The 27,076-nt window shown below is 35.4% G+C and overlaps 1 protein-coding gene across 1 annotated transcript; it reads left to right on the forward strand.

The window, feature by feature from the left end:
* The first annotated feature begins 8,089 nt into the window (after nucleotides 1-8,089).
* On the forward strand, nucleotides 8,090-14,361 carry LOC148576034 (uncharacterized). The gene is made up of 2 exons (XM_088500550.1): nucleotides 8,090-8,735; nucleotides 14,336-14,361. The coding sequence occupies exons 1-2, from the start codon at nucleotides 8,090-8,092 to the stop codon at nucleotides 14,359-14,361; spliced, it is 672 nt and encodes a 223-aa protein (XP_088356676.1).
* Nucleotides 14,362-27,076: the final 12,715 nt, after the last annotated feature.

Genomic DNA, 27,076 nt, shown 5'->3' on the forward strand with positions numbered 1-27,076 from the left:
GTTTTGTTGAAACAAACAATTCTTTGGTAAATATTCATTCCAAAACTTTTGATAAAATCCAAATCTTTTGTCTGTGCTATATTGAAGTCACATTAATCTGAATGAATCTAGGTTCACTTTTATTATATTCAATATACTGAAGAAAAATTATCTGCATTGAAGTTTATATAGGATTACACCTCAAACTATTAATCATCAAATGATTGTAGAATGTAAGACCCAAAAAAATTATAAAAGGATTAATTGAAAAATTAATCATTAAGTTAAAATAGTTAAAACACGTCTGGATGGAGTCGAAAGGAATTTGAAAATTTAATTATGATAATTCGATTCAGTGAATTTTTTCGAGTGGGATAATGTAATTTTATGCGAAAAATATGTAAAAATGCATGTCAGTAATTTAACTGGCAGTACCGGCTTAAATTTATCTGGTACTGCGAGTGAGAAAATTAATTATGAGTAAAAAGAACTAAGAAATCAAAATTTTATTATTGGAGAAATGAAAATAATTAAAACACGAATTAAAGCATTAATATTAAAAATTTTGGCCCAAAGTTGGGCCAACGGGTTAAACCGTGTGAATTGGGCCAAAGTTAGCCCAAGCCCACATATATAACCCCTTTCACTTGAGCCAATTCAGCACAATTACACTTGAAAGAGAGGGGAGGCACGGTGAAGAGAAGAAGAGAGTAACCAAAACCTAGAGTACTATTCACCTTCTTTTTGTTTCGCTTGTAACTTTTGATTCGAAGCTTTGATTGACGAGCCGTTTGTGGTCACGTGTCGCTCTCCTCATCCTCTTTGATTCTATCTAAGTATTGCGGTAAGAAAATCTAAGATTTTTGCCCATTTTTTTATTATGATAATTCACATTTTTCATTTTGAGGGTATTGAGTTATTGTGATTTTGGTTGTTTAGGGGTGTTTTAGCATCGATTCCAAGTGGATTCCATCCATATTTCATGTGGATTAAGGTAAAGAAGTGATGAGCGGATATTTTATACGCTATTTGCCATCATTTTCATATAGTTTTTAGTATGTTTTGTTTAAGTTTTATTAAGTTTTCATAGGTTTTAGTGTAAACTTCATATTTTTGGATTCTACTTTGAGTTTGTGTGTTTTTATGCAATTTGAGGTATTTTCTGCTAAAATTAAAGAGCTGGAGCAAAAGTCTGATTCAAAGAGCAATAGCTCTTTAAACCAAAAGGCAAGAGCAAAAAGCCAATAACCCTTTAAACCAAAAGGCAAGGATAAAATGATCCAAAGATCCTAAGAGTGTGCTTAAGAATTTTGGACACCTATATCTAGGGATTCTAGTAAAGCTGAATCACAATCCGAAAGGGTTCACCCAATTAAAGTGTCTGTGGCACTTATGTATCTGGTGGTAATACTAGAAAACAAAGTTCTTAGGGTCACGGCCAAGACTCTAAAAGTTGTGTTCAAGAATAAAAAAGAACTAATCTAGGAGAATTAAAAATATCATCTGGATTCTAAGTTCCTAAAGATGCCAACCATTGTGAGTTTCAAACGATAGTGAGATGTCAAAACTATTCAGAAGCAAAAAGCTACTAAGTCTTGTTGATTTAATTGAAACTGAGCTTCATTGGAAACTCTGAGATTTATTGTATCTTACTCTTCTTTTTATCCTACTTTATTTTTAGTTTCTTAGGGAGAAGCAACAGTTTAAGTTTGGTGTTGTGATGAGCGGATATTTTATACGCTTTTTGCCATCATTTTCATATAGTTTTTAGTTTGTTTTGTTTAAGTTTTATTAAGTTTTCATATATTTTAGTGTAAAATTCACATTTTTGGATTCTACTTTGAGTTTTTGTGTTTTTATGCAATTTCAGGTATTTTCTGGCTGAAATAGAGGAGCTGGAGCAAAAGTTTGATTCAGAGACAGAAAAAGCACTGTAGATGTTGTCTGGATCTGACCTCCTTGCACTCGAAAGAGATTTTCTGGAGCTACAGAAGTCCAAATGGAGCGTGCTCAACGGCTATGAAAATTTTACTTCCAGAGCTTTCCATCAATGTATAATAGTCCATACTTTGCTTTATAATTGAAGGCCTAAAACTGGCGTCCAACGCCAACCTCCTGCCCCAGTCCAGGTGTCTAGCGCCCACAAGGAGGAGACCAGCATCCAAACGCCCAAAGAGGACCCCCTAGCCAGCCTTCAATGCTCTAGAAGCCTCCTAGCACGTGGATCTCATCAAAACTCAGCCCAAACACTCACCAAGTGGGTCCCAGAAGTGGATTTTAACACTAAAAGACTTTTTACCCTTTCTTATGTAATCCTTAGTCATTAGCTTAGTATTTAAAGAACTCTTACGTGATCTTCCAAGGGGGATCTGCCATATTTTATTTTTCACATTGTATTTTCTATCAGTATGAGTTTCTAAACCTCCTAGGTTGAGGGGAGGAGCCCTGCTGAGTTTTATGGATTAATAAAAGTATTACTATTTCTCTTCAATCCGTGCTTGATTCAATTCTAAGATGTATCTTCGTTCTTCAACTTGATGAATGGGATGACCTGTGACAATCATCTTCATTCTTCATACTAAGACCGCGTGCCTGACAACCACCCGTGTTCTTGTTGGGTTCATGTGAATACGTAACCGGAAAGCATCGAACCACCAGCTTGATTATACATCTCTTAGACGGCTAATCCACGACTTCGTTGGGGACTTCTCGAGACACTAGTTCAGCCGAGGTATGAGGAGATTAGGGTCTCTGTGGTAGAGGCTAGAACCCAAAGGTGCAGCATTCTCTGATGCAAAAGATCTGACCTTGTCTGTGGCATTTTGAGTAGGATCATTAAGGAGAATAGACTGTAGGAGCTTCACCCTCAATCAGAATGGATCCACACTAACCCTGGGGTTCAGATCTGGAGGAGCATTGGTGACTTCTCAACCGGCGACAATCACATATAGCCTGCCATTGAAGAATTCATTCACAATTGAAGAAGACAGTAAGACCAGAGTTAATCTAGAAGGACAAAGCATCTCCAAGCCTTAACAATCTTCTTATCATTGTAAACAGGTCAACCTAGTTCAGATCTCATTATTCCTTTTATGCAATTAAATAACATACCAACATCTCCTACTCACCTGACTAAGATCTACAAGATAACCATAGCTTGCTTCAAACCACAATCCTCGTGGGATCGATCCTGACTCACTCAGGTATTACTTGGACGTCCTAGTGCACTTGCTGGTTCAGTTGTATGAAGTGTGAGATTCGTGCACCAAGAAGCTTAACTCCTTTTATTATTCCCAATTTTATGTATGAACCCTAGTTTGAATGTTGAGATATATGGTTTTGACTAGATTATATGGAATAGAGATTGGTTGGGATGAATTTGGTGTGAAGCAGAACTTAATTGGCAAATTTGAGCACTGAAATTTGAGTGGCGGGCCTTAGAGATTGAGCGAGGAAAAATGCTTCAAGGGTTAAATCGCCGACATTCAGATACGGGTTTGGGTTTCGAGTAGGCATTATGTAAAGTTTGTGAATGCCTAGGTTAGTTGTCTCTAGTATATGATTAAATGGTATTGATTGTATTTGTGATTAGTTGGTTGTGGTTGAGAATTGAGGATTTGATTGTTGTTGAGTTTGGAAATGAATTTTGATGAGAATGTGGTATGTTGAATGAGATATAGTGAGTATGATGTACGTTGATGATGTATTATGGCTTACCTTTGAGTCTTGTGAATTTTGGATATGAATGTGGTGTTGTGAAAAATTGGGCCTAAGACCGTAATGGGATGAGGTATCCCTTATGAGATAAGCTATGGTAAGTTGCATAATTGCTACTATTTGATTTGATTGTGATTAATGAATGTTAGTTTGGTTGGATTGAAACTTGTCTAATTTGAGTGTTGAATAGATAGAGAGTGATTAAAGAATTGATAGACATTGGAATTATTGTGTTGGACTTGTTGATAAGGCGTTGAATTGGGAGGAAATAGCGAATGGGTATTGATATGCTTAAAAAATGGGGTTTGGTATTGTTTTGGATTGAGAATTGGTAAAAATGAGTTTTTGACCAATTTCGGTGGACCGTAACTCGGTCCTCGGAGTTAGAAATTCAAAAAAGTTAGAATTTTAAGAAAATATATTCAATAATCTTTCCAACGATTCAGAAATGGTTGAAAAATAAATTTTGTAGAAAAAGTTATGGAAATTTGAAATTTGGGTTGAAAATATAATTTCTGTAGCATATCAGCTTTTTGAAATTTTGATATGCATATGTATGCAGAGACATCGTGCGTACACGAGTATTGGGCACTGCCCAACATCCTCACGTACGCGAACACGACCTCTGTATGTGAAAATGACCATTTTCACATCATGTGTAAACCCCGCTAAAATCGGAAAATAATTAGTCAATAAATCAAATTTTAAATAGGAAAATTAAAAATACAAAACTAGTATCAAAATAGGATAGAGCTCGTCAAAACGAGAATTTTGATACCAATTTCGAAAATTTGGCCCAAAATCGGACCGGAAGGACCGAACCGGTTGAACCGGGGCACAAACCGAGCCCGTGGGTCCAACCGGACCCATAATATAAAGGAAACAGCAGCCTTCTTCTTCCTCATTAGTTGCTGCAATGCCAAAACAGAATTGGAGGAAAGGGAGAGAAGCTCTCAAACCCTAACCCTTTGATCCACCATAACTCCTCCATCCGGGCTCCGATCGCCGCACTGTTCGCGGCCACACGCTCAGCGCGTCACCTTTCTATCCGAACAATTTCACTGGTAAGCCTCCTATTAAGTTCAGAATCCCTATCCCTCTTTCTTTGGTAAACTTGGAAACCTATGGTGAATCTTGTCCAATTTCTATGTTCTAGGTTCAAGTTAGCTTCCGGAACTTGTGGGCTCAAGCTGTTGAGCATATGGGTATGGTAAGAACACCCTAACCCTAGCTCAATCTTGTTTTTGGTAATAGAAAACTGAATTGGAACATATATATGTGTATTAGGTGTAGTTTAAGAGGGTGTTTATGAATTGGACTTGAATTTGGATTACTTGGAGCTTTGTTGGTGACAAGGCTTACTTTGGGGCTATTTGATTGAGCTTGGAGGGGCTGTGATTTTGAGTTGTGAGGCTGCCTTGGGTGAACTAAGTGATCGGCCAAGGTATGGTTCAAGTTTCGCACGTTTAATATTTACGGTGTTGTGAAAACTTAGGTTAGAGGAACCATAGGATAAGTTGAATTGTTTGTTCTATTTAATGATTAGCCTTGTAATGTTGTTGGAATAGATTTGTTGGTGGCTATATATATTGGAATTATGAGGTGTGAAAGTTATTAATGGTGTGCTCTTATATTTATTTATGATGGATTAGGATTGGTGTTTGTTAATAAGGGTGTAGAGTTGTGTTATGGTGGTATTGCATTTGCTGTAACTAATTATGTAATGATCGGAATTGCATGAGACCAAGTCTGGGCTAAACTTGGAAATATAAGGAACTAAACTGGAAAATTTGGGACCTTTTTGTTAAATATACAATTTATGGCAAATTTTTAAAATTAGGTTGTTAAATCTGTCCTGCAGCAGAAAAGGTTAAACAGGACAGCAACTTGTTTGTCTTGCTGCGACTTCTACGAGTTGAGTTTTGGAGCGAAACTAATTTTGTTATAAAATTTGATTAACTTAATTTATTTCTCTAAAACTTCAGAATTTTAAGAGTTAAGGATTGGGAGTTGTGAATTTTTGAATATTGGTGGTCAAAACTGAAAAGAAACAGATTTCAGCAAGCTATGCATCAACTTCCAATACTTGTAACTCTTAGAATTGAATAGCAATTAGGTTGCAACTAAGACACAGTTGTTTCTGGATGAGCTAGGAGTTTCCAAATCAAAATTTAGCTTAATTGGAGTTTTGTAATAAAAGTTATTCAAATTGAAAGGTACTAAGCTTGTTGGTTTCAAAAACAGATTTTGACTCATTTTTACTTAACTTCCAGGTAATGTAACTTCTTTATTAAAAATGATATTAACTCAAAACTAGTTGAGAAAGAAACCTGGATGAGTGAAGTGTAACTACATTAATTTTTAAAGTCATTGGATTTAACTTGAATTTTATATTGAATTTTGAATATCACATGCTGTTGCTGTTTTTCTGGTTTCATGCACTGCAGAACAGTCATTGTTTTTCCTTTATTCCTAAGGCTAGAAAAATCAGAAAATTATGATCTTTGGTTTTTTAGAAATCTTATTTCAAGATGAACGCCTGGACATAAAGTTTGCGCAATTCCGAGTTCATTTGTTATATTAAAAACAGAAAAGGAAATAGAGTGTCGAGGATGTCTTAGTGATAGTCATGGGTTCGAGAAGTTAAAGTTTAACCTTCGTGTGATGTGACTGATTTAATGTTAGAGTTGGGTTGATTTTAAGATTATTCGATAATAAGAAGGTTGAGAAGAGTTTGATAAATAGTTTGGTCAGGACGCAGAAAGTATAATTAAGATGAATTATAAGGGAATGATGATGAAAAATGTGAAAGGGAGGTTGTTTATAAAAGGAGTTAATATGCCATGGCTTGATGAATGATTAAATAATGATTATGATTATGAAATGGCTTATGAATGATGATATCTGAGATACGAGTTTCCCTGGGTAAAAACCGTGGCTCGCCACCACGTGTTCCAGGTTGATTCTCGATACTCTGTTAACCCTACGTCGTAAGGGTGACCGGGCACGTATAAATTCCCGGGTATGGATAACCCCATTGAGTGATTTATATGATGATTGAATGTGAACTCTATGCATAGACTCTTGGGGATGCGCGACGGGGGACAGTCTAAGGTTTTCGGACTTGTCGGGTTGGCTGGATAACCGACAGATGGGCCCCATCAGCCATAGGACAGGCATGCATCATATGCATTTGTTTGTATTGATTGCTATGCATTTCTTGGGTATGCCTAATTGATATATATATATATTACCTGCTATTTGTTATACTTGCTATTTGTACTATTTGATCATTACTTGTGCGTGAACTTGTTTGGTTGCTTGTTTCTGTTGTATTCTGAATGATGAAAGGATGGAGGAAAAGGAGAAATGGTTTGGTGTTAGATTAGGATTGAAATTGAGTAAATTAGGTAGATTTAGAATACCTACCCCTGTTATAGCTTCTGTTTGGTAATTAAGTTGAATAATTGTATAACGGAGTTCTAGGATTGCCTATGGCATTCTCAGGACCGTATTTCTTATGCGCGTGGCACTTTTACCATGCTGAGAACCTCCGGTTCTCATTCCATATTGTATTGTTGTTTTTCAGATGCAGGTCGAGAGGCTCCTCACTAGGCGTCTGGATCCTGGAAAGCGAAGTAGTCCTGGGGTGTATTTTGGTTTTTTATTTGTATATATGTATATATGTATTTAGCTTACTCTCCAAGTAACTTATGTATACTGCTCCTCTTAGAGGTTGAGGGAGAGATAGGAGTTTATTTTGGTATTTTGGTATATTTTGGGGATATATATATATATATATATATATATATATATATATATATATATATATATATATATATATATATATATTTATTTATTTATTTATCCTCTGGCCAGCCTTAGCTTCGCAGGCTAAGTCAGGGGCTAGTTATGCTGTTCCCTTGGCTTTTCTTTATTCTTTTGCTTAACTTTATCATGTTCCTATTAGGATTCTTAGCACGCAAGTAATCCTTTCCTGAGCGTTGCGCTTTTTGTTTTGCGATTTTGTTTTACCCGTTTTTCAAGGCTCCTAGTTAAGTATCTTTTCTCTATTATTATATATATATATATATATTACTATTCTTAGAGGTCGTAATACCTTACTAACTCAGTCTTATGACTTAAGCATAATATTAAGTATGGTAGGGTGTTACATTATGGTATCAGAGCAGTTCGTTCCTATAGAGCCTGAGGGACGGACTAATTATGCCTCTGGGCATACTCTGGGTGTCTAAACATGCTATTTAGGGTATCTAACTGATATATGAGGCATGAATGCTCATGAGCATGCATTTGGGACTTTGAAATACTAAACTAGAGATATTGAGACTGATCACCTTGATATCACTTGTTTGGTGTGAACAGGAACCAAATGGCGTCTCGTGGGCGCGATCGTGAGCGTAATCGAGGTCAAGGATGGATAGCTAATGAGGTAACCATACCAATAGATAGTTTGACTGATATTGTGACCGCAATGACGAGTGTTGCTGCTGCCATTGGTACTGTTGCTGCCGCGACCATCCGAGTAATGGATGGGATGCAACCACAAGCTGGAACTGGCAACAATGATGATAATGAATATGAAGGTGGACATAATGCTCCGAATACAAGGGTACCACTGAGTTATCTGGAGCAGGTTAACGTGGGTCAGGCAACGGGAGAAAGCTCAAGGAGGGCTGAGGTAGCAAGAAGTGATCACCGAGAACCCTTCACAAAGAAAAAGGGAAAGATTACACCGAGGAGCCAAACTTTCAAAAAGAATCACTTTGTCGCTTCACATTCTCAGCGCTGGAGCACTGACCGAAGGAACGATAACCGTCTGGATCCGAATGCTGAAGAGAAAACTAGTACTCAACTGAATAATTTAAGGTGCCCAAGGTGCAAGGAGTACCATCCAAACAGACCGTGCAGGGCCGGATTAGGCGTATGTTACAAGTGCGGGAGACCAGGGCATATGTCTTGGAATTGTCCATACAAAGAAAATCGGGATGCAACTGAATTTAATTCTCATAGCCGAGGTAATTTTAAACCATCAGGTAAATTTCTAATTTCCTTGCATACAGTTAATATGTAATACTCGTTCGTGATGTATGACAAGTTTCAGTAATCATGAGGTCCAAGTCGATAATTAGTCAAAAACTATTGGTTATTGAGACGGAGTGACACTTAGCTACCTTAGAGGGGTGGTTAGACTTTTGAAGGTTAAGGATTAAGTAACGTAGTGGAAGCAGGTTGGACCATATCTAAGAAATCAGGAGTGTTGAAGGTTACGCGGAGTTATTGTTTAGAATTCAGTGACGGTGAAACTTTGAGGAAGAGGAGTAGAGCGAACACAGCCTTTAGATGTTAATTGTTAAGAGGTAAGTGAAGATGAAATCAAACCTCTATACGAGAGAGTTTCTAAGACAATTCTTGAAGGTGTGTCAGAACTTCCATTCCAGAGAGAAAGCGAGTTTGCGATAGGCTTAGTACCGGAAACCGGATTAACTTCAATCGCACCACAAGCGAAGACATCATTATAATCAGTAGAATTTAGGATTGAGTGGAAGGGAGTACTAGAAGAGGGAATCACCTAACCAACTATTTCTTTGTGGGAAGCGTCGGTTATGCCGGAGAAGAAGGAAGAGAACGGTAGGAAACCTTATGCAGAGAGAGTGTGCTAACGAATCTTCGCGATTTGATCTAATCTTTCTTTTGAAACCTACATTGACATTCGATCCGGAGCTCTTCCTAAATAGCTTGACTACCTTTCTAACTTTACTCCTTGTGCGCATGAATATTGTTTCTTCCAGGATGAGTCTGAGCTTGTCTTGGTATAAGCGTGTAATCCTTGAATCTTGTATGCTCGCTATTACCAGAGTTGCCCCTATTCGCAAACCATGTTCCTCAGAGTCAGCTGAGACTTCTTTGACTCTGTACGCTCTATTCTTCCTACCAAAGGTCTCTAATTTGAACTCTTTTCTTGAGATGCACCTAGGTTCCTCTCCTTGTGTATTCCATCATTTCGGTATAATCCTGATTAACCGTGTACAAGATTTCCTTTCTAACTCATTACGAACACTGTTTGTATTGCTCATTCATTTTTCGAGCTTAATGTCCTTTTGAAAATTAACTTGAGCCTATATTAGTATCACGTATAAAATATAGTTTTGACTGTGGAGATGTTGGTTCCTTAAGAGCATGACTTTTGGATACGGAAGATGAAGCAGGTAAGCGTGCGCCGTCAAAAAGAGTTTTGGAGCTTTAAATTCTTGTCGACCACAAAGCCTATGATTAGTTTAATGCGCTAGAAATACACCGGTTACATAGATACCTAAATATGAAGAGAACTTTCAAACTCCAAGAGAAGGATTAACCCCAAATTCAGTAATTAGAATACCCGAACTTATTTAACAACTCGGAATTAGTGCGATACATTACTAGAGGGTTTAGGATACGTGTAAATACAACATCGTGAAGTGGTAACAGACGCCCTGAGTAAGAAGTTTTTGGGGAAATGCTTGGATATAAATTTCGGAGAAAGGAAGGCTAGATAAGTTGGAACTTTAAATTGGATATTAAGGAAATAGCTAAAGGAGTCAAACTAAATCTATTGCAGTTTTAACACATAGCAAAGACGAAATGCAGGAAGCGTGAGGGGACGATAAAGACCTACCGAGGATGTCGAAGTCTGGCAAACAAAAGGGAACTAAGAAAGATTTATATGTTTAATGTCGAAATAGAGATTGTAAAGTCAAAGACTTAAGGAGTGCAATAACGGTGATAAGGGGCTACTAAGAGTACTGAAACCGGTTGAATCCAGAAGACACCAAGAGAGGGTTATGTGTTGAGGTCGGAAGTTGAAATAAGAAACTTGTTAGAAGCTTACAAGAGAAATTTTTGAAGTTACCTTGAGATTTCTAAAACCTACCACGAATCCAAGAAGATATTTTGAGCAACCAGAAATGAAGAACGAGGTGGAAATCTATGTGATTACAAGTTTAACGTATGAGAAAGAAATGAGAGACCACCAGAAACCATTCGAAATGCCACAGCCGTCGAAGGTTCTACATTAAAGGTAAAAGGGAATAGCTATCGATTTCATAATAGATTGCCAAGGTCTAAGACAAAAGGTGATACTGTTAGGGAATCGTGGATCAAGTGATCAAGTCCGTTTTGCCCATCGGAGCAAATTACTTATTAGGAATACCAACGAGACTATACATCAGGGAGAAGGTGAGACTCTACAGTATGCTAAACAACCTTGAATTAATTGGAAACTGGAACATCGAATGTCTTAATTTCTGAATTTGATAGCCGAGACAATAGAGGAAAAGTTATGCAAATTTGAGTAAAGATTCTCATTATGGGAGCCGACAAAAGAGATAGGCAGATCTAAGAAGTTAAATCCCGCCAAGTTAGCCTATTTCAAAATTTGGAGAGTATTGATGGTCAGTGGCATACCAAATAGTTTTTGTCATACCTTTCGAACCTATTCCAACATACTCCGTATGTCGTAACTTCTGAAGCATGCCTCTAAATCAAATTCATGTCTTACAACCTAAGCCAGCTTAAATGAAAGGAGATGGACGTATCGAGTGACGAAGTCGGTTTCAAGAAACTCTGAATATGCCAAAATACTACCCACACCTCTTTTCAGATAATTGAATATGAATTTTGAGGCCAAAATTCCTAATTTGGTGGGTAGAATGTAAACCCCGCTAAAATCGGAAAATAATTAGTCAATAAATCAAATTTTAAATAGGAAAATTAAAAATACAAAACTAGTATCAAAATAGGATAGAGCTCGTCAAAACGAGAATTTTGATACCAATTTCGAAAATTTGGCCCAAAATCGGACCGAAAGGATCGAACCGGTTGAACCGGGGCACAAACCGAGCCCGTGGGTCCAACCGGACCCATAATATAAAGGAAACAGCAGCCTTCTTCTTCCTCATTAGTTGCTGCAACGCCAAAACAGAATTGGAGGAAAGGGAGAGAAGCTCTCAAACCCTAACCCTTTGATCCACCATAACTCCTCCGTCCGGGCTCCGATCGCCGCACTGTTCGCGGCCACACGCTCAGCGCGTCACCTTTCTATCCGAACAATTTCACTGGTAAGCCTCCTATTAAGTTCAGAATCCCTATCCCTCTTTCTTTGGTAAACTTGGAAACCTATGGTGAATCTTGTCCAATTTCTATGTTCTAGGTTCAAGTTAGCTTCCGGAACTTGTGGGCTCAAGCTGTTGAGCATATGGGTATGGTAAGAACACCCTAACCCTAGCTCAATCTTGTTTTTGGTAATAGAAAACTGAATTGGAACATATATATGTGTATTAGGTGTAGTTTAAGAGGGTGTTTATGAATTGGACTTGAATTTGGATTACTTGGAGCTTTGTTGGTGACAAGGCTTACTTTGGGGCTATTTGATTGAGCTTGGAGGGGCTGTGATTTTGAGTTGTGAGGCTGCCTTGGGTGAACTAAGTGATCGGCCAAGGTATGGTTCAAGTTTCGCACGTTTAATATTTACGGTGTTGTGAAAACTTAGGTTAGAGGAACCATAGGATAAGTTGAATTGTTTGTTCTATTTAATGATTAGCCTTGTAATGTTGTTGGAATAGATTTGTTGGTGGCTATATATATTGGAATTATGAGGTGTGGAAGTTATTAATGGTGTGCTCTTATATTTATTTATGATGGATTAGGATTGGTGTTTGTTAATAAGGGTGTAGAGTTGTGTTGTGGTGGTATTGCATTTGCTGTAACTAATTATGTAATGATCGGAATTGCATGAGACCAAGTCTGGGCTAAACTTGGGAATATAAGGAACTAAACTGGAAAATTTGGGACCTTTTTGTTAAATATACAATTTATGGCAAATTTTTAAAATTAGGTTGTTAAATCTGTCCTGCAGCAGAAAAGGTTAAACAGGACAGCAACTTGTTTGTCTTGCTGCGACTTCTACGAGTTGAGTTTTGGAGCGAAAATAATTTTGTTATAAAATTTGATTAACTTAATTTATTTCTCTAAAACTTCAGAATTTTAAGAGTTAAGGATTGGGAGTTGTGAATTTTTGAATATTGGTGGTCAAAACTGAAAAGAAACAGATTTCAGCAAGCTATGCATCAACTTCCAATACTTGTAACTCTTAGAATTGAATAGAAATTAGGTTTCAACTAAGACACAGTTGTTTCTGGATGAGCTAGGAGTTTCCAAATCAAAATTTAGCTTAATTGGAGTTTTGTAATAAAAGTTATTCAAATTGAAAGGTACTAAGCTTGTTGGTTTCAAAAACAGATTTTGACTCATTTTTACTTAACTTCCAGGTAATGTAACTTCTTTATTAAAATGATATTAACTCAAAACTAGTTGAGAAAGAAACCTGGATGAGTGAAGTGTAACTACATTAATTTTTAAAGTCATTGGATTTAACTTGAATTTTATATTGAATTTTGAATATCACATGCTGTTGCTGTTTTTCTGGTTTCATGCACTGCAGAACAGTCACTGTTTTTCCTTTATTCCTAAGGCTAGAAAAATCAGAAAATTATGATCTTTGGTTTTTTAGAAAGCTTATTTCAAGATGAACGCCTGGACATAAAGTTTGCGCAATTCCGAGTTCATTTGTTATATTAAAAACAGAAAAGGAAATAGAGTGTCGAGGATGTCTTAGTGATAGTCATGGGTTCGAGAAGTTAAAGTTTATCCTTCGTGTGATGTGACTGATTTAATGTTAGAGTTGGGTTGATTTTAAGATTATTCGATAATAAGAAGGTTGAGAAGAGTTTGATAAATAGTTTGGTCAGGACGCAGAAAGGATAATTAAGATGAATTATAAGGGAATGATGATGAAAAATGTGAAAGGGAGGTTGTTTATAAAAGGAGTTAACATGCCATGAATTGATGAATGATTAAATAATGATTATGATTATGAAATGGCTTATGAATGATGATATCTGAGATACGAGTTTCCCTGGGTAAAAACCGTGGCTCGCCACCACGTGTTCCAGGTTGATTCTCGATACTCTGTTAACCCTACGTCGTAAGGGTGACCGGGCACGTATAAATTCCCGGGTATGGATAACCCCATTGAGTGATTTATATGATGATTGAATGTGAACTCTATGCATAGACTCTTGGGGATGCGCGATGGGGGACAGTCTAAGGTTTTCGGACTTGTCGGGTTGGCTGGATAACCGACAGATGGGCCCCATCAGCCATAGGACAGGCATGCATCATATGCATTTGTTTGTATTGATTGCTATGCATTTCTTGGGTATGCCTAATTGATATATATATATTACCTGCTATTTGTTATACTTGCTATTTGTACTATTTGATCATTACTTGTGCGTGAACTTGTTTGGTTGCTTGTTTCTGTTGCATTCTGAATGATGAAAGGATGGAGGAAAAGGAGAAATGGTTTGGTGTTAGATTAGGATTGAAATTGAGTAAATTAGGTAGATTTAGAATACCTACCCCTGTTATAGCTTCTGTTTAGTAATTAAGTTGAATAATTGTATAACGGAGTTCTAGGATTGCCTATGGCATTCTCAGGACCGTATTTCTTATGCGCGTGGCACTTTTACCATGCTGAGAACCTCCGGTTCTCATTCCATATTGTATTGTTGTTTTTCAGATGCAGGTCGAGAGGCTCCTCACTAGGCGTCTGGATCCTGGAAAGCGAAGTAGTCCTGGGGTATATTTTGGTTTTTTATTTGTATATATGTATATATGTATTTAGCTTACTCTCCAAGTAACTTATGTATACTGCTCCTCTTAGAGGTTGAGGGAGAGATAGGAGTTTATTTTGGTATTTTGGTATATTTTGGGGATATATATATATATATATATATATATATATATATATATATATATATATATATATATATATATATATATATCCTCTGGCCAGCCTTAGCTTCGCAGGCTAAGTCAGGGGCTAGTTATGCTGTTCCCTTGGCTTTCCTTTATTCTTTTGCTTAACTTTATCATGTTCCTATTAGGTTTCTTAGCACGCAAGTAATCCTTTTCTGAGCGTTGCGCTTTTTGTTTTGCGATTTTGTTTTACCCGTTTTTCAAGGCTCCTAGTTAAGTATCTTTTCTCTATTATTATATATATATATATTACTATTCTTAGAGGTCGTAATACCTTACTAACTCAGTCTTATGACTTAAGCATAATATTAAGTATGGTAGGGTGTTACATCATGCGTACGCATGGATCCTCTTCTGTTTTATACTACGCAGGAGGTGGTCTGCGTATGCGACCTTCCAATTTCAATAGTCATGCGTACGCGAGGGGTGGCATGCATATGCGTGACCACCCTATTTTGCAAAAATTGTATTTTTGAGTTTTAACCATTTTTCGAGCCTTCTTAACCCTTGTAAGCTCTGTTATGAGTCTAGAGCCAGTGTCATAGAGGATAAAGCAGTTAGGGAAGAAGCCTAGTGAATTGATATTGAGAAACGATGGTGAATAACTATGATTATGACTATGAAAGAAGTTTAATATAATTTTGATGATAATTGATGATGATGTGAGTTTGGTACTTGATAAGAAAAATATTGGATTTTGAATTGGGGATTCATATGGCATGGTTGAATGAAGAGAATGAGCTGGAATTGTAAATGGTTGTGAGGACGGTGGTTGTATCCTGCTCGTGTGTTAATGAGATATGTGATAGTGAGGAATAGTGGTCAATTATGAGTAAGGTATGACGAGGGTGAGTATGATATCCCGAGAATAGATGGAATGTGTATAGTGTGACTGTGAATATGATGAGGGGTTTTTGGCCTGGCAAGCATGGTGGTATAATCCTGCCTGCTCAGTGCATAAACCATTGTGCAGGGATGGTGGTTTATCCTGCCTGCAGTGAGGATAGAGGTTTTATCCCGCTCACGTACCAATGAATTGTGCTGTAAGGACGGAAGTATAATCCCGCTTACAGATTGAATTGTGTAGCAAGGACGGAGGTTTGATCACGTTTGCATATTGTTTGGTGTTTGGCAAGGACGGTGGTTTAACCCCGCTTGCAGATTGAGTTACGAATGTAACCTGAGCAAGGATGGTGGTTTAATCCCGCTTGTTCGAGGTACCTAATAAGGATGGAGGTTAAATTCCACTTACTATGAAGGCAAAGACGGTAGTTTAATCCCGCTTGTGTGTTTCGAGCAAGGATGGTGGTGTAATCCCACTTGTTTATAGAACCTACAGATAAGGATGGTGGTTAAATCCCGCGTATCCGAGTCGGGTCTAGCAACATAACCAACGTGTGAACTCATGGCCAATAAGATAGACTTGCATCATTGGCATATATGTGACATTGTTTGAGTGTGTTTATTGTATATATAGTTTCCCTATATGATTATTATTGTTTAACTGCTATTTGTCATAATTGTTGTAATTGAATTCGGTTGTGTTTGAATATCATTACTTGTGTTTGTTGTTACTGATTAACTGTGACACCATGTATATGGTTTGTTGAGATGAAATGGGGATAACTTGAGACCGAAAAAAAATAGGATGAGTGAAAGGTCAGAGAAATGATAAGAAATAGGCTGAGAGGGACTTGAGGTTTGATGAAAAGAGAAAGGGCGAGTGAAAACCTGAATATATAAATATAGTTAGTTACACCTAGCATACCTTACTATTTTCTGGTTTAGTATACTTCTTGGCTTGTATTTCTACCTGTTGAAGTTTTAGGATCGCCTAAAGAATTCATGTAGTCTTTACATCATCTCTACTTTGGAACTGTTACTCCTACTGAGAACCCTGTAAAGAATGATGTTCTCACCCGTTTTGGGGATTTCTACTTTACAGGTACTGGACGTGATGCACCTCATTGAGCGTGCCAGTTTCTCTCTGCGAAGCGAATATTTCTTTTGGAATTTATATTTTGTACTTAGATTATATATATATTCTCCACTTTTATATATTATGATTTGTATATCCCTCTTAGAGGTTGATTTTGGAGAAACAGAAATTGTGTTTATGTTTATACTTTTGAGTTGTATTATATTAATTAACTAGTCGTCCTTATCTTCGCAGGTCAAGACTAGTGCTGTTATGAATAACTTTTTGAATCATATATATTTTTTTTTTTCTGTCGTTCTGCTTATGTATATCGTCGGTTTTCGAACGAGATGCAATTTTCGATTATGTCTTTTCTTCACGGGCTCCTAGTTAACGTATATTTCTTCAAATACTATGTATATATTTTGTTTTTGGAGGTTGTAATACCTCACCACCGTTGATTTATGACCTAGGCGTAAATCTCTGTGTGGTAGGGTGTTGCACAGAAAATAATTTAAAAATCAATACTTACTATTGATTAATATAACACAATTCCAAAGGTAATACTTACTATTAGATTAAAATATCATGAACAAACAAAAATTAATTTCAAAACCAACAGTAACATGGTAAATGGAATAAAATAGGAAAATATTAAAAGTAAATCTCATTTCTATTAAAAAATAAAAATACTACATAGAATGCACCAAAATTGTTCAATAAAACACCGAAAATAATTCCAAAAAAATACCAAAAAAAAAACTATCTTATTTTCTTGAATATCTGAATTGATAATTCATAATTTGTCCTTGATAAATGCTGGGATTTGACTGCATCATTGATCCATCATCTAAAAGGTTCAACTGCAAAAATAAATCATATATTAGCATAACCATTAACATGCACAAAGACAATTTTACCTAATTAAAGTACATCAATTTTACTTCTGTTAGAGCTTTTTTTTCTTTTTCTTTGATGCATTTGCAATCTATTTTTTGGTATTTGATCCCAACATAATTTTGGGGCGTCCCCTTGTTTTCACGCGAGGCAGACTTTGAAGGTCATTAATATCATCCAAGGAAGTATCTTTTAATATCATCCAAGGAAGCATCTTTGTGTGATAACAAACATTTTTCTTTACCTTTGGCTTTATATTCTTGCATCTCAGTCATCACATTATCATAAGTGCGGTGTAGAATCGCTATCAACTCCTAAGATTCTAATGTAGATTCACAAATATTATGTGACCGAAACACCAAATCATCAAATCTCTTGCTTTTTGGCTCCAATAAAGGCTCGTCGTGGCTCTCTTGATATGTGTGCCTTCTCTTTACATTTTTACTCCATTGTTCTAATATATATCTTGGTGTCACTTTATCTACTCGCTCAAAGCCTAATGCACTCAGAAAATGACGGCACAATATCTCTCTTGACTCGAATAATAAGCACTGACATTTTACTTCCCGTAATATTGTGTCATATGTAACCTTAACTTATTAAATGTTGAGTTTGAAACATGTTCTACAACTTCATATGCTGTAAAACCTAGAGCGGACTGCATTGATCTTGTGATACAATTTACCTTTCTTTTAAATTGTGCTTGAACTTTTCTGAACTTCTCAGGAGTATACACATGCTGAAATTGAGCTTCTATTGATGATTTTGTTGCACACGGTATGATAGTATGAAATCTACAGCATCGGATTCTCTCTTTGCTCTCTACTTTCTAGGCAATTATTATATTGTTTGACGAATTGGATCAGTGAGCTATTGCGCATAATAAATTTGTTAAAAACGCATACATGCTCTCACTCCTTTATGTGTTTCTCATCCCGGCCTAGAAGTGGTGATCAAGATAAATTGGGGTCCATAAATGACGATTTTCGAAAAATTCTGAAAAAATGATAAAATATGTGAATCAGAAACGAAATGCACCGAAAAATTAACAAGTTGGCACCTCTATTACACAAGCAAAACACATGAATATCCAAACACTAAAAATAACAGCATTAGTTAATTTTAATAAAGACACCCTTACTTGAAAGTCATTTATTGTCTCCAATACCATACTTCATAAGAAAATAATTCCAATTTCTATCAAATGCATCTTTTATAAAAGAGTTCCAAACAACATGACTCATCTCTTGTTCATTTTCTTCGTGTCTTTTGTAGCCATTTAGTTTCTGTGAAATCTTCTTCATAATATGCCAAATACACCATATGTGAATGGTTGTAGGCATACAACTCCCAATATCCCTTTACATCGATGCACATTGATCGATAAGAATGTCTTTTGGAGCCTTTTCTCCTATGCAACGAAGCCAATATTCAAATAACCATTTGAATGATTGAATATTCTTATTTTTCATCAAAGCACATCCCATAAGTTTAGAATGACCATGGCGATTGACATTAACAAAAGAACTAAAAACCAAGTTATACCTAGATCAACAACACAAACAAAAGATCATATGCACCGAAAGTTGTTTTACAAAACACATATACTAGAATAGCGAAATAATCTATTTGTATTGTAAGTGGTGTCGAATGAAATAATATCTCCAAAATACTCATAGTCAGCCCTACTTCTTGCGTCAGCCCAAAAAGAAATTTTGATTCTTCTCTTTTTTTCTTAATAAATATTTCCTAAGTTCTTTGGCATCGTCTAGTTCGAAAACGTTACGGACTTTTCTCATAATGTAATTTCTCACATCTTTTTTAATAAAACTTAATTCATGATGATCTCCTACTACTGCCACAAATGATTAATATGTTTTTCTTGGTCTAAGTCTAGTTTCGTCGTTATTCTCAATTATACGGCGTACAAAACATGCTTAACTACCTGTGTTGTTTAAACATTTCTACTTGATTTGGACATCACGGATGTGAATGATACAAAACAACCTTTGAAATAATCCAAATGCAACGTTCTTCAATATATATATATTCTTGCAAGACAATTTAATCCAGCTGAGTGATTTGTCTTCTGAGTTTGAGACATGTTCGATTTTCATTTACCTTCTCCGCTACATGTAATCAATTGGTTCTTAATTTTATTTTCCTTCTTATTTGTTTTCTAAATTTTTGTAGAAAAACCTGCAAATTTAGAATAATCTTTGTAGAATTTTTCAGTTTCTTCAAGTGTGTTAAAAGTCATTCTAACCTTTGGCATAAACTGCTCATCAACATCATAAAGAAACTGAAAAATATCGAAAACAGGTCCAGATTAAATCAAAATGTATTTTCAAATACACCGAAACTAGGAACGAAATAGATTCAACGAAATAACAATTCAAACCTCCTACGTTATATTCAAATTCAAACCTTTAATCATGGACGTCAATTTTTACAAACAAATTATTCAACTACAGGAGTATCAACTACTAATGAAGAATATTAACTAGGATCGAACTAAACCACGTCTACTTAATTCATTTCAAAACAATAATCAAACTCTCCATGGTTCACTGACAGTCTGAATTTACATTATTCATTGTCTTTGAAAACGAAATACTTGTTCAAATCTGATTTCACTGCTTGATTTAAAAAAATGATTCAAATATTCAAATCAGATCAAAGAGCATTGATCGTGAATAGAGAGAACATAGAATACAAAGAGAACACAAAGAAGGAAGAGAATGCAAAAAATGCTGAGAAAATTTGCAAAATAAAAAAATAAAATCCGAATAGAAAAGACAGTTATATATAATCGTGCGTTCTCTCAAAAGTTAGTTAGAGGTAGTGGCAAATAAAGCTAAATTAAGTTAGAACAATTTTGTTAGATTTGGTTAGTTGAATAATTTAGATGTAAAAATTTATTGTAAAATTATTAAATTCATTTTAGATGTATCCCTCCTCTCAAGTACAATTTAAAACTATGAAAACTGTGTAAGTAGAATGCTTTACACTTTGGAATGTTAAAGGAGTTTTTTTATTATCCCAATGTATCACTGGTATTAAAGTCTTATTATCAAGAATTTGATAATTCGCTTTGATTAGATAGAAATAGAGTTAAACCCCAAAATGATCCTTGAGATTGGCGTCGTGCACTAAAATTATCCTTGAGATTTCAATTGCACCAATTATGTTCCTTGAGAAAAAATTGGTGAATGGACTAGTTTGGTGCACGATATTCAATTTCAGGAACTAAAATGAGTCTCTTAATGCAAAGTGATGGACTAATTTGGTGCATCTACAATGATGACATAATGGATGACACGTGGACGAATACTGTTGCGACACGTGGCACAAACAGATACGTGGCCAAATAGCATTGTGACACGTGGCACAACCATCCACATTAACATGCCACGTGTGACTGGTCAACACATCATCATGCCATTACACGTGGCCGAATCATGGAGTGACACGTGTCACTAATAGCCCATGTCATCTAGTTATGTCATCACGTCGATAATAGAAAATGGGTCGGGAACTAACGTGGTGCATTTTTGTCAATTTCAGAGCATAATTAGTGCAATTAGAATCTCAGAGACGATTTTAGTGCACGACGCCAATTTCAAAGACCATTTTGGGATTTAACTCAACAAAAATCTCATAAAAGAGGTAAAAATCTCTTCCATTATTAGGACTTGAATGTGAGATTTCTGGTTAAGAAATTAGAATGATTACTATATGTCAAGAGTGCTAATTATCAAATCTAAAAGCCAGTAACGAACAACCATTACACTTTCTCCGACCTTTCTCATGTTTCCAAAATTGGACCCCTCTGCAATTCAGTCATAATCCACATGCAGGGGACCAGCAATGAGTTATGGGAAAATACTTCCATTGTGATCATTCATTTAATTTGAGTTATGATCCTTGCCATTTGATGAATGATGATGACACCCATTTCCAAATTCTTCTACTCAAGAAGCTACTAATCTTGTAGAACTTGTTTTTTCTTTTTTTGTTTTGTCTAAATGTGTTTGGTCTTATCACTTGATGACCACATTGTTGTCCGTATCACATTTTCAAAGTTAATCAAAAGGGAAAAAGAAATGAATTCTCAACTTTTCGTTGCGGTTATGTTTGTGTGGTTGGATCTACTTGTTATACTTGATTAATTGAATTTTTTTTTTGACAAATAATAAATGCTTAATTATGTTTGACATGGGTTATCTTTCTAAAATCATGACATTTTATTTTTTCAGTTACCAAATCACTTATGGACGGCTAGCTTTTAAACCAAAAATGATATACTAAAAATATAATTATTCATGTGTCTCGTTTTGTTAATTTGATTTTTTGGGAGGAATGACATCATTACATGATATTAGAATTTTTACGATAAAAAAATCTAAAATATAATCTATGTCGAACTTCAAGAGAAAAAAAAAATAGCATACGGTACATTTAAAAAAATATATATACAAAAAATTCAAAAAAAAATCCAAAAAAGCTCTTGTATATACCTCCTCCTATCAGTTTTAGTTTTTAAAAAAAGTGATATCATAACAAATAAAAATAAAACTTATATTGTATATTCGTTTCTCAATTCTCATAAGAAAAATAACTTAAAGTGATGAAATAAAGAATTTTTTAATATATTAATTTAAAAATTTAAACAATATACAAAAATATTTAGAAGACACAAAAAAAATAGTAAAATATTTTAAAGTTAATTTTATTTTTTGCATTATTTAATTATTGCTTATTTATTTAGTATTCTTTAATTCAGGGGCGGAACTACATAGAGAAAAAGGGGACAACGCTCCTCTAATTTTAATTTTTTACATGTAAATTGTATGTAAATTTCAGTTTAGTCCATTTTAAAATTTTATTTTAATCTTATTTTATTGTATAAATATTTTTGCCCCTCTTCTAATATTTCATTTAACTCCGCTCCTACTTTAATTAGACATATACTTACTCTTTGCATTTCAAAAATGAAAAAAACTTGACATTTTTTTCAATTTATCACGGAAATTTATTTTATTTGTTTTTTTTTTTACCAAAGATATGAGACTCGAACTCGCAACTTCTTAATTGAGTATGGAGAGACTATGCCATTTGAGCTATTACTCATTGGCAATTTATTTTATCTGCTAATTCTTTAAAAAAATATCTTTTTGATTAGTCTAATCATTATTAAATGATATGTCCACACATGGTATCTTCAAATAAATCTAAAAATGAAATTTTATCATCTGCACCAAGCATATACATAGAGCAAAGTCACATACATCCATTGTATCCGTAACCGAAAATAAAACAAAAGAAAATAAAAATTATTGCATGACGGATAATTTTAGTTATTAGTGCTGATCATGGGATATATATAGCTCCTTAGCGAGGCTAAATATCCTTTCATGGACTCATAAAGAGTCTTATCTTCTTACCCCTCGAAAATTAGTTGGAAGGTGCTTTTTCTCTAACCATAAGGAAATAAAAAATGAACAGAAATTAGGCGAAGGTGATTTAGTAACTACTACTGCCGACTCAAATTTAAATTGTTTAGGAGTCCAAAATATAAAATATAATATTCTTTATAATTAGAACTAACAAATAAGGGGGAAAAAATAGAAAAGAAGGAGATAAGTAGAGTTGAGTTGAAGCAATTGACACAAAACTTCAATTTTTTTCACAAAAATGCGTGCTTATCGTTACAATTTTATTTTATTTTATTTTCTTGGTATTTTAAGTGGTTTATTTGAGTATTAATCTGTGACTTTGTGAGTGAGCAAGCGGCTGACCGTGGAGGAAACGTTGTTATATTGAAATAAATAATATTTGATTAACATAATCATTATGGGTTCTATGTACTAATTTGATTTATCTTACCAATTAAGAAAAATATTGACGCCAAGTAGGAGTGACAATATATACTCTATCTGTGAATATTCAATCTGACATCACTCGGGTAGGGTTGTCAATCTGATCCACAGCAGGTAGAATAGAGTGTGGATAAGATTTTTGTGCGGATAGGGTAAGGTATAGGTTGAGTCTCAATCCTATCCGACCAACTCGCACATTATATATGTATATGTTATATATTTATATAAAAATATGTTTTAAGTGGATGTTAAACCAAAGACCTCCCACTAAATACAAAAGATCCTTAACCACTAAAAGAAAATCATAAATTGATAATTTAATATTTTTTTATATAAAAGTCAGTTCTATTTTAAATTATCATCAAGTTATATAATAATAGTGTATATTTTCTGTAACCCGCGGGTAGAGTCGGGTACCCACAGGTTACGAGCGGGTAGGATTAGGATTGAGATATTTTCAACTCGCAAGTAGAGTTAAGGTTGGATCCAAACCTTACCTTACCTTACCCATTGCAACCCCTAATACCAAGAGGCATAGATAGACGGCATCATACGACACATTGAGAATATTGTTTTATATTCTCTGTTTTAGCCTCATTAGTAGATCATAACAAATTACTTGCATCAAATTAACCATTAGTCATTGTTGTACGAAAAAAAAAAAGTAATTCTACACATTTAAGTTTTTTTTATAAATCATAGTTGGACTTAAAATAATTTTTTTTGACAAAGGTAAGATATTATTTATTCCATAAGAAGAGTTTGGTCCACACTTTGACAACAACGGTCATAGCAAAAAGGGATCTCCCAATACAAGTGAACAGTACCCAAAAAGATTTAAGCTAAAGAAAAGAAATAAGGATATGCAAGAGTAAAAAAGAGAAACAGTCTTGAACAACAACGATCACAGCAAAAGGGATCTCCTAGTACAAGTGAACAGTACCCAAAGAAATCCAAACTAAAGAAAAGAAATAAGAATATGCAAGAGTAAGAAGAAGAACAGTCACAAGGAAGGAAGTGCCCAGTTTATGACTTCCAAAGTTAATCTTCTTGTCTGAGCCAAAATTTTTTCAGGTGTTAAGCATCTGTCCTCAAAGAGTTGAAGATTTCGAGCAAGACAAATCCCCCAAAGCGTGTATGCAAACTGGGTAAGAAGATTCTTGCTTTGTTGTCTTGATTTAATAAAAATGAAGCTTGAACTAAGCCATTTCTATGGCGATTGGTCATGTTGGTTGGCAGGAACAAGGTGTTGTCCGAAATTTTGTCCAGATTGCTGCTGACACTGGACATGTGAAGAAGCAGTGGAATGCTAATTCAGGATGTTGGTGACATCGTTGGCAGATTGGTAGAATATTAGTCATTCTGGAGTGAAGTCTCTTGATAAACCACTATTTTATGGTTTATCTTGTGTTTAATTGAGTGGTTTTTATCAAGTCTTCACCCACTTATTCATATGATTTGCATGATTTTATAATCCCTTCCTAGTATTGTTTTATGATTGAAAATTTGCTTCCTAGAGATCTTTAATTAGTATATTTTAATTCTCCTTTATACCATTCGATGCCGTGATCCGTGTGTTAAGTGTTTCAGGCTTTATAGGGCAGGAATGGCTTAGAAAATGGAGAGGAAGCTTGCAAAAATGGAAGGAACACAAGAAACTAAGGAGATGAACAACGAGCACCGACGCGCGCGTGCCTGACGCGTACGCGTGGAATGGAGTTCTGCAAGATGACGTGCACGCATGAACGACGCGTACGCGTGACAAGGAAAAATGCCAAATGACGCGCACGCGTGACTGATGCGTACGCGTGACCTGCGCGATTTGCAAAATTAACAGAAAACGCTGGGGGCGATTTTGGGTCGCGTTTTGACCCAGTTTTCGGCCCAGAAACACAGAATAAAGCCAGGAAACATGCAAAGACTCGAGACATACAGAGATACACATTCACATATTCTCATTAGGATAGTTTTTAGGTTTTTAGATCTGAATCTTGAGAGGAATTACTCTTCCTCTAGTTTCTCTTTACATTCCTAGTTTATTGCTTTTGCTTTTGGATACTGAAGAGTCATTACCTCCATTGAAGATACTATTCTAGTTTGTTTCCTTACTTACTCTTTTATTTATTCCATATTCTTAATTCTTGTTTAAAGTGGTAATTGGATTATTTTCATGGATTGTTAATGCAAAGGATTACTTTTACTTTTAATTTAAATTCCAATCCCTATTTTATTTTATGTATCATGTCTTCTTTTTATATTTCTACAAGCGTTATATTCATGTCAATGGAGTAAATTCTCTACTTGACATGGGGTTGATTAAAAGGAGACACTTGAGTTGGAAGGCTTAAGTGATGGTTAAAATTGGAAGTTGTTGGCTAATTCTGTATTTACTAACGCTAGACCTTCTCCAGGGAGAGGACTAGGATTTGCGAATAAGAGTTAGCTCAATCACTTGACTTTTCTTTATTTAGTAAGGGTTAACTAAGTAAAAACAACAACCTTTTTGATACTACACTTAAGAGATCCCAACAAGGATAGAACTTCCGATTAATCATTCCCCCACTCAAGGCTTTTTATTTAGAATATTATAAATCTCTTTTAATTTTCACTGCACTAAATTACAATTGTTTATTTCCTGTTAATCAATTCTCAAAACTCTCGAAAAACTCCTGATTAATAACTTAGCACCCTTTCTAGCAATTCGTTGGGAGACGACCTGGGACTCATACTCCCAGTATTTTTATTCTAAATTTTTTTGTGACAACCTTTCTAAATTGATGAGGCAAATTTTTGCTGGTTAAGAGCTATATTCGCAACGCTATTCTATTATATTATAATATCTTAATTGGTCTAACTTCTGCCGCTCGTCATCTCTCCATAAGAGGTAAGCCATTGTGACTTAACTTCCATAGAAATACTCTAATTTTTGGAGTGCATTTGAGTTTCCAAATTGTGTCTCGAAATTTTTTGTCTCTGAATTTTGGATCTAGTTGCTGTTCATGAATGTGATAGAAGTAGAATGCAACATCATATCCTGAAGCTACTGAATATAACCCATTTTTCTCCCTGCTCCAAATTAATTTGTCCTATGTTTGTGATCTAATGGACTGGCAAATTATTCGTGCTACCTCTAGAGAATAATTGCTTTGGATTAGGTTTTGATCTCAACTTTCATCTTCCCTTAATAGTTGTCTAACCCAGATGAGAGTAGGATTTGTGTTGCTGGTTGGAGGAATATTAAAGGGAGGTTATCACCAAACCAAGAATCTTTCATGATTCTGATAGTTTCACCTCTTCCTATTTGTCATTTAATACCCTTCTCAAGTACCTTACGACTTTCTAGGAGACTCCTCCATGTCCATTATGGGTTGGAATCAATTTCTACCTTCATAAAGGTCGAATACTTGAAGTATCTGCTTCAATAGACCTTGAAAATCAAGGAGTGTTCCTTAGTGCTCAGCCTCCATCCTTATTTCGCCAACATAGCCAAATTGAAGGATTGAAGGCTGTAAGGTCTATAAATCGTAATCCTCCCAGTGTTTTCGATCTACTCATGACATTTCAACTAATCTAGTGCATCTTGTTCTCATTATTGCGCTGTCCCCACCAAAATTACATCATCATCTTGTGTAGTTCATCAATTAAAGAGTTTGGTAGCTTGAAGCAGCTTAGCGTGTACATGGGAATGACTGAAGCGACAGCCTTCAATAAAACTTCTTGCCTACTGGTGGATAGTAAAGAGCGCTTTCAGTGCTGCAATTTCTTCATTACTTTCTCTTTAATGTAGTTAAAAGTTTGTGTCTTT

This window comes from Arachis ipaensis, chromosome B1 (assembly GCF_059453495.1).
Source record: "Arachis ipaensis isolate K30076 ecotype BB chromosome B1, ASM5945349v1, whole genome shotgun sequence".
NCBI classification, from domain to species: domain Eukaryota; kingdom Viridiplantae; phylum Streptophyta; class Magnoliopsida; order Fabales; family Fabaceae; genus Arachis; species Arachis ipaensis.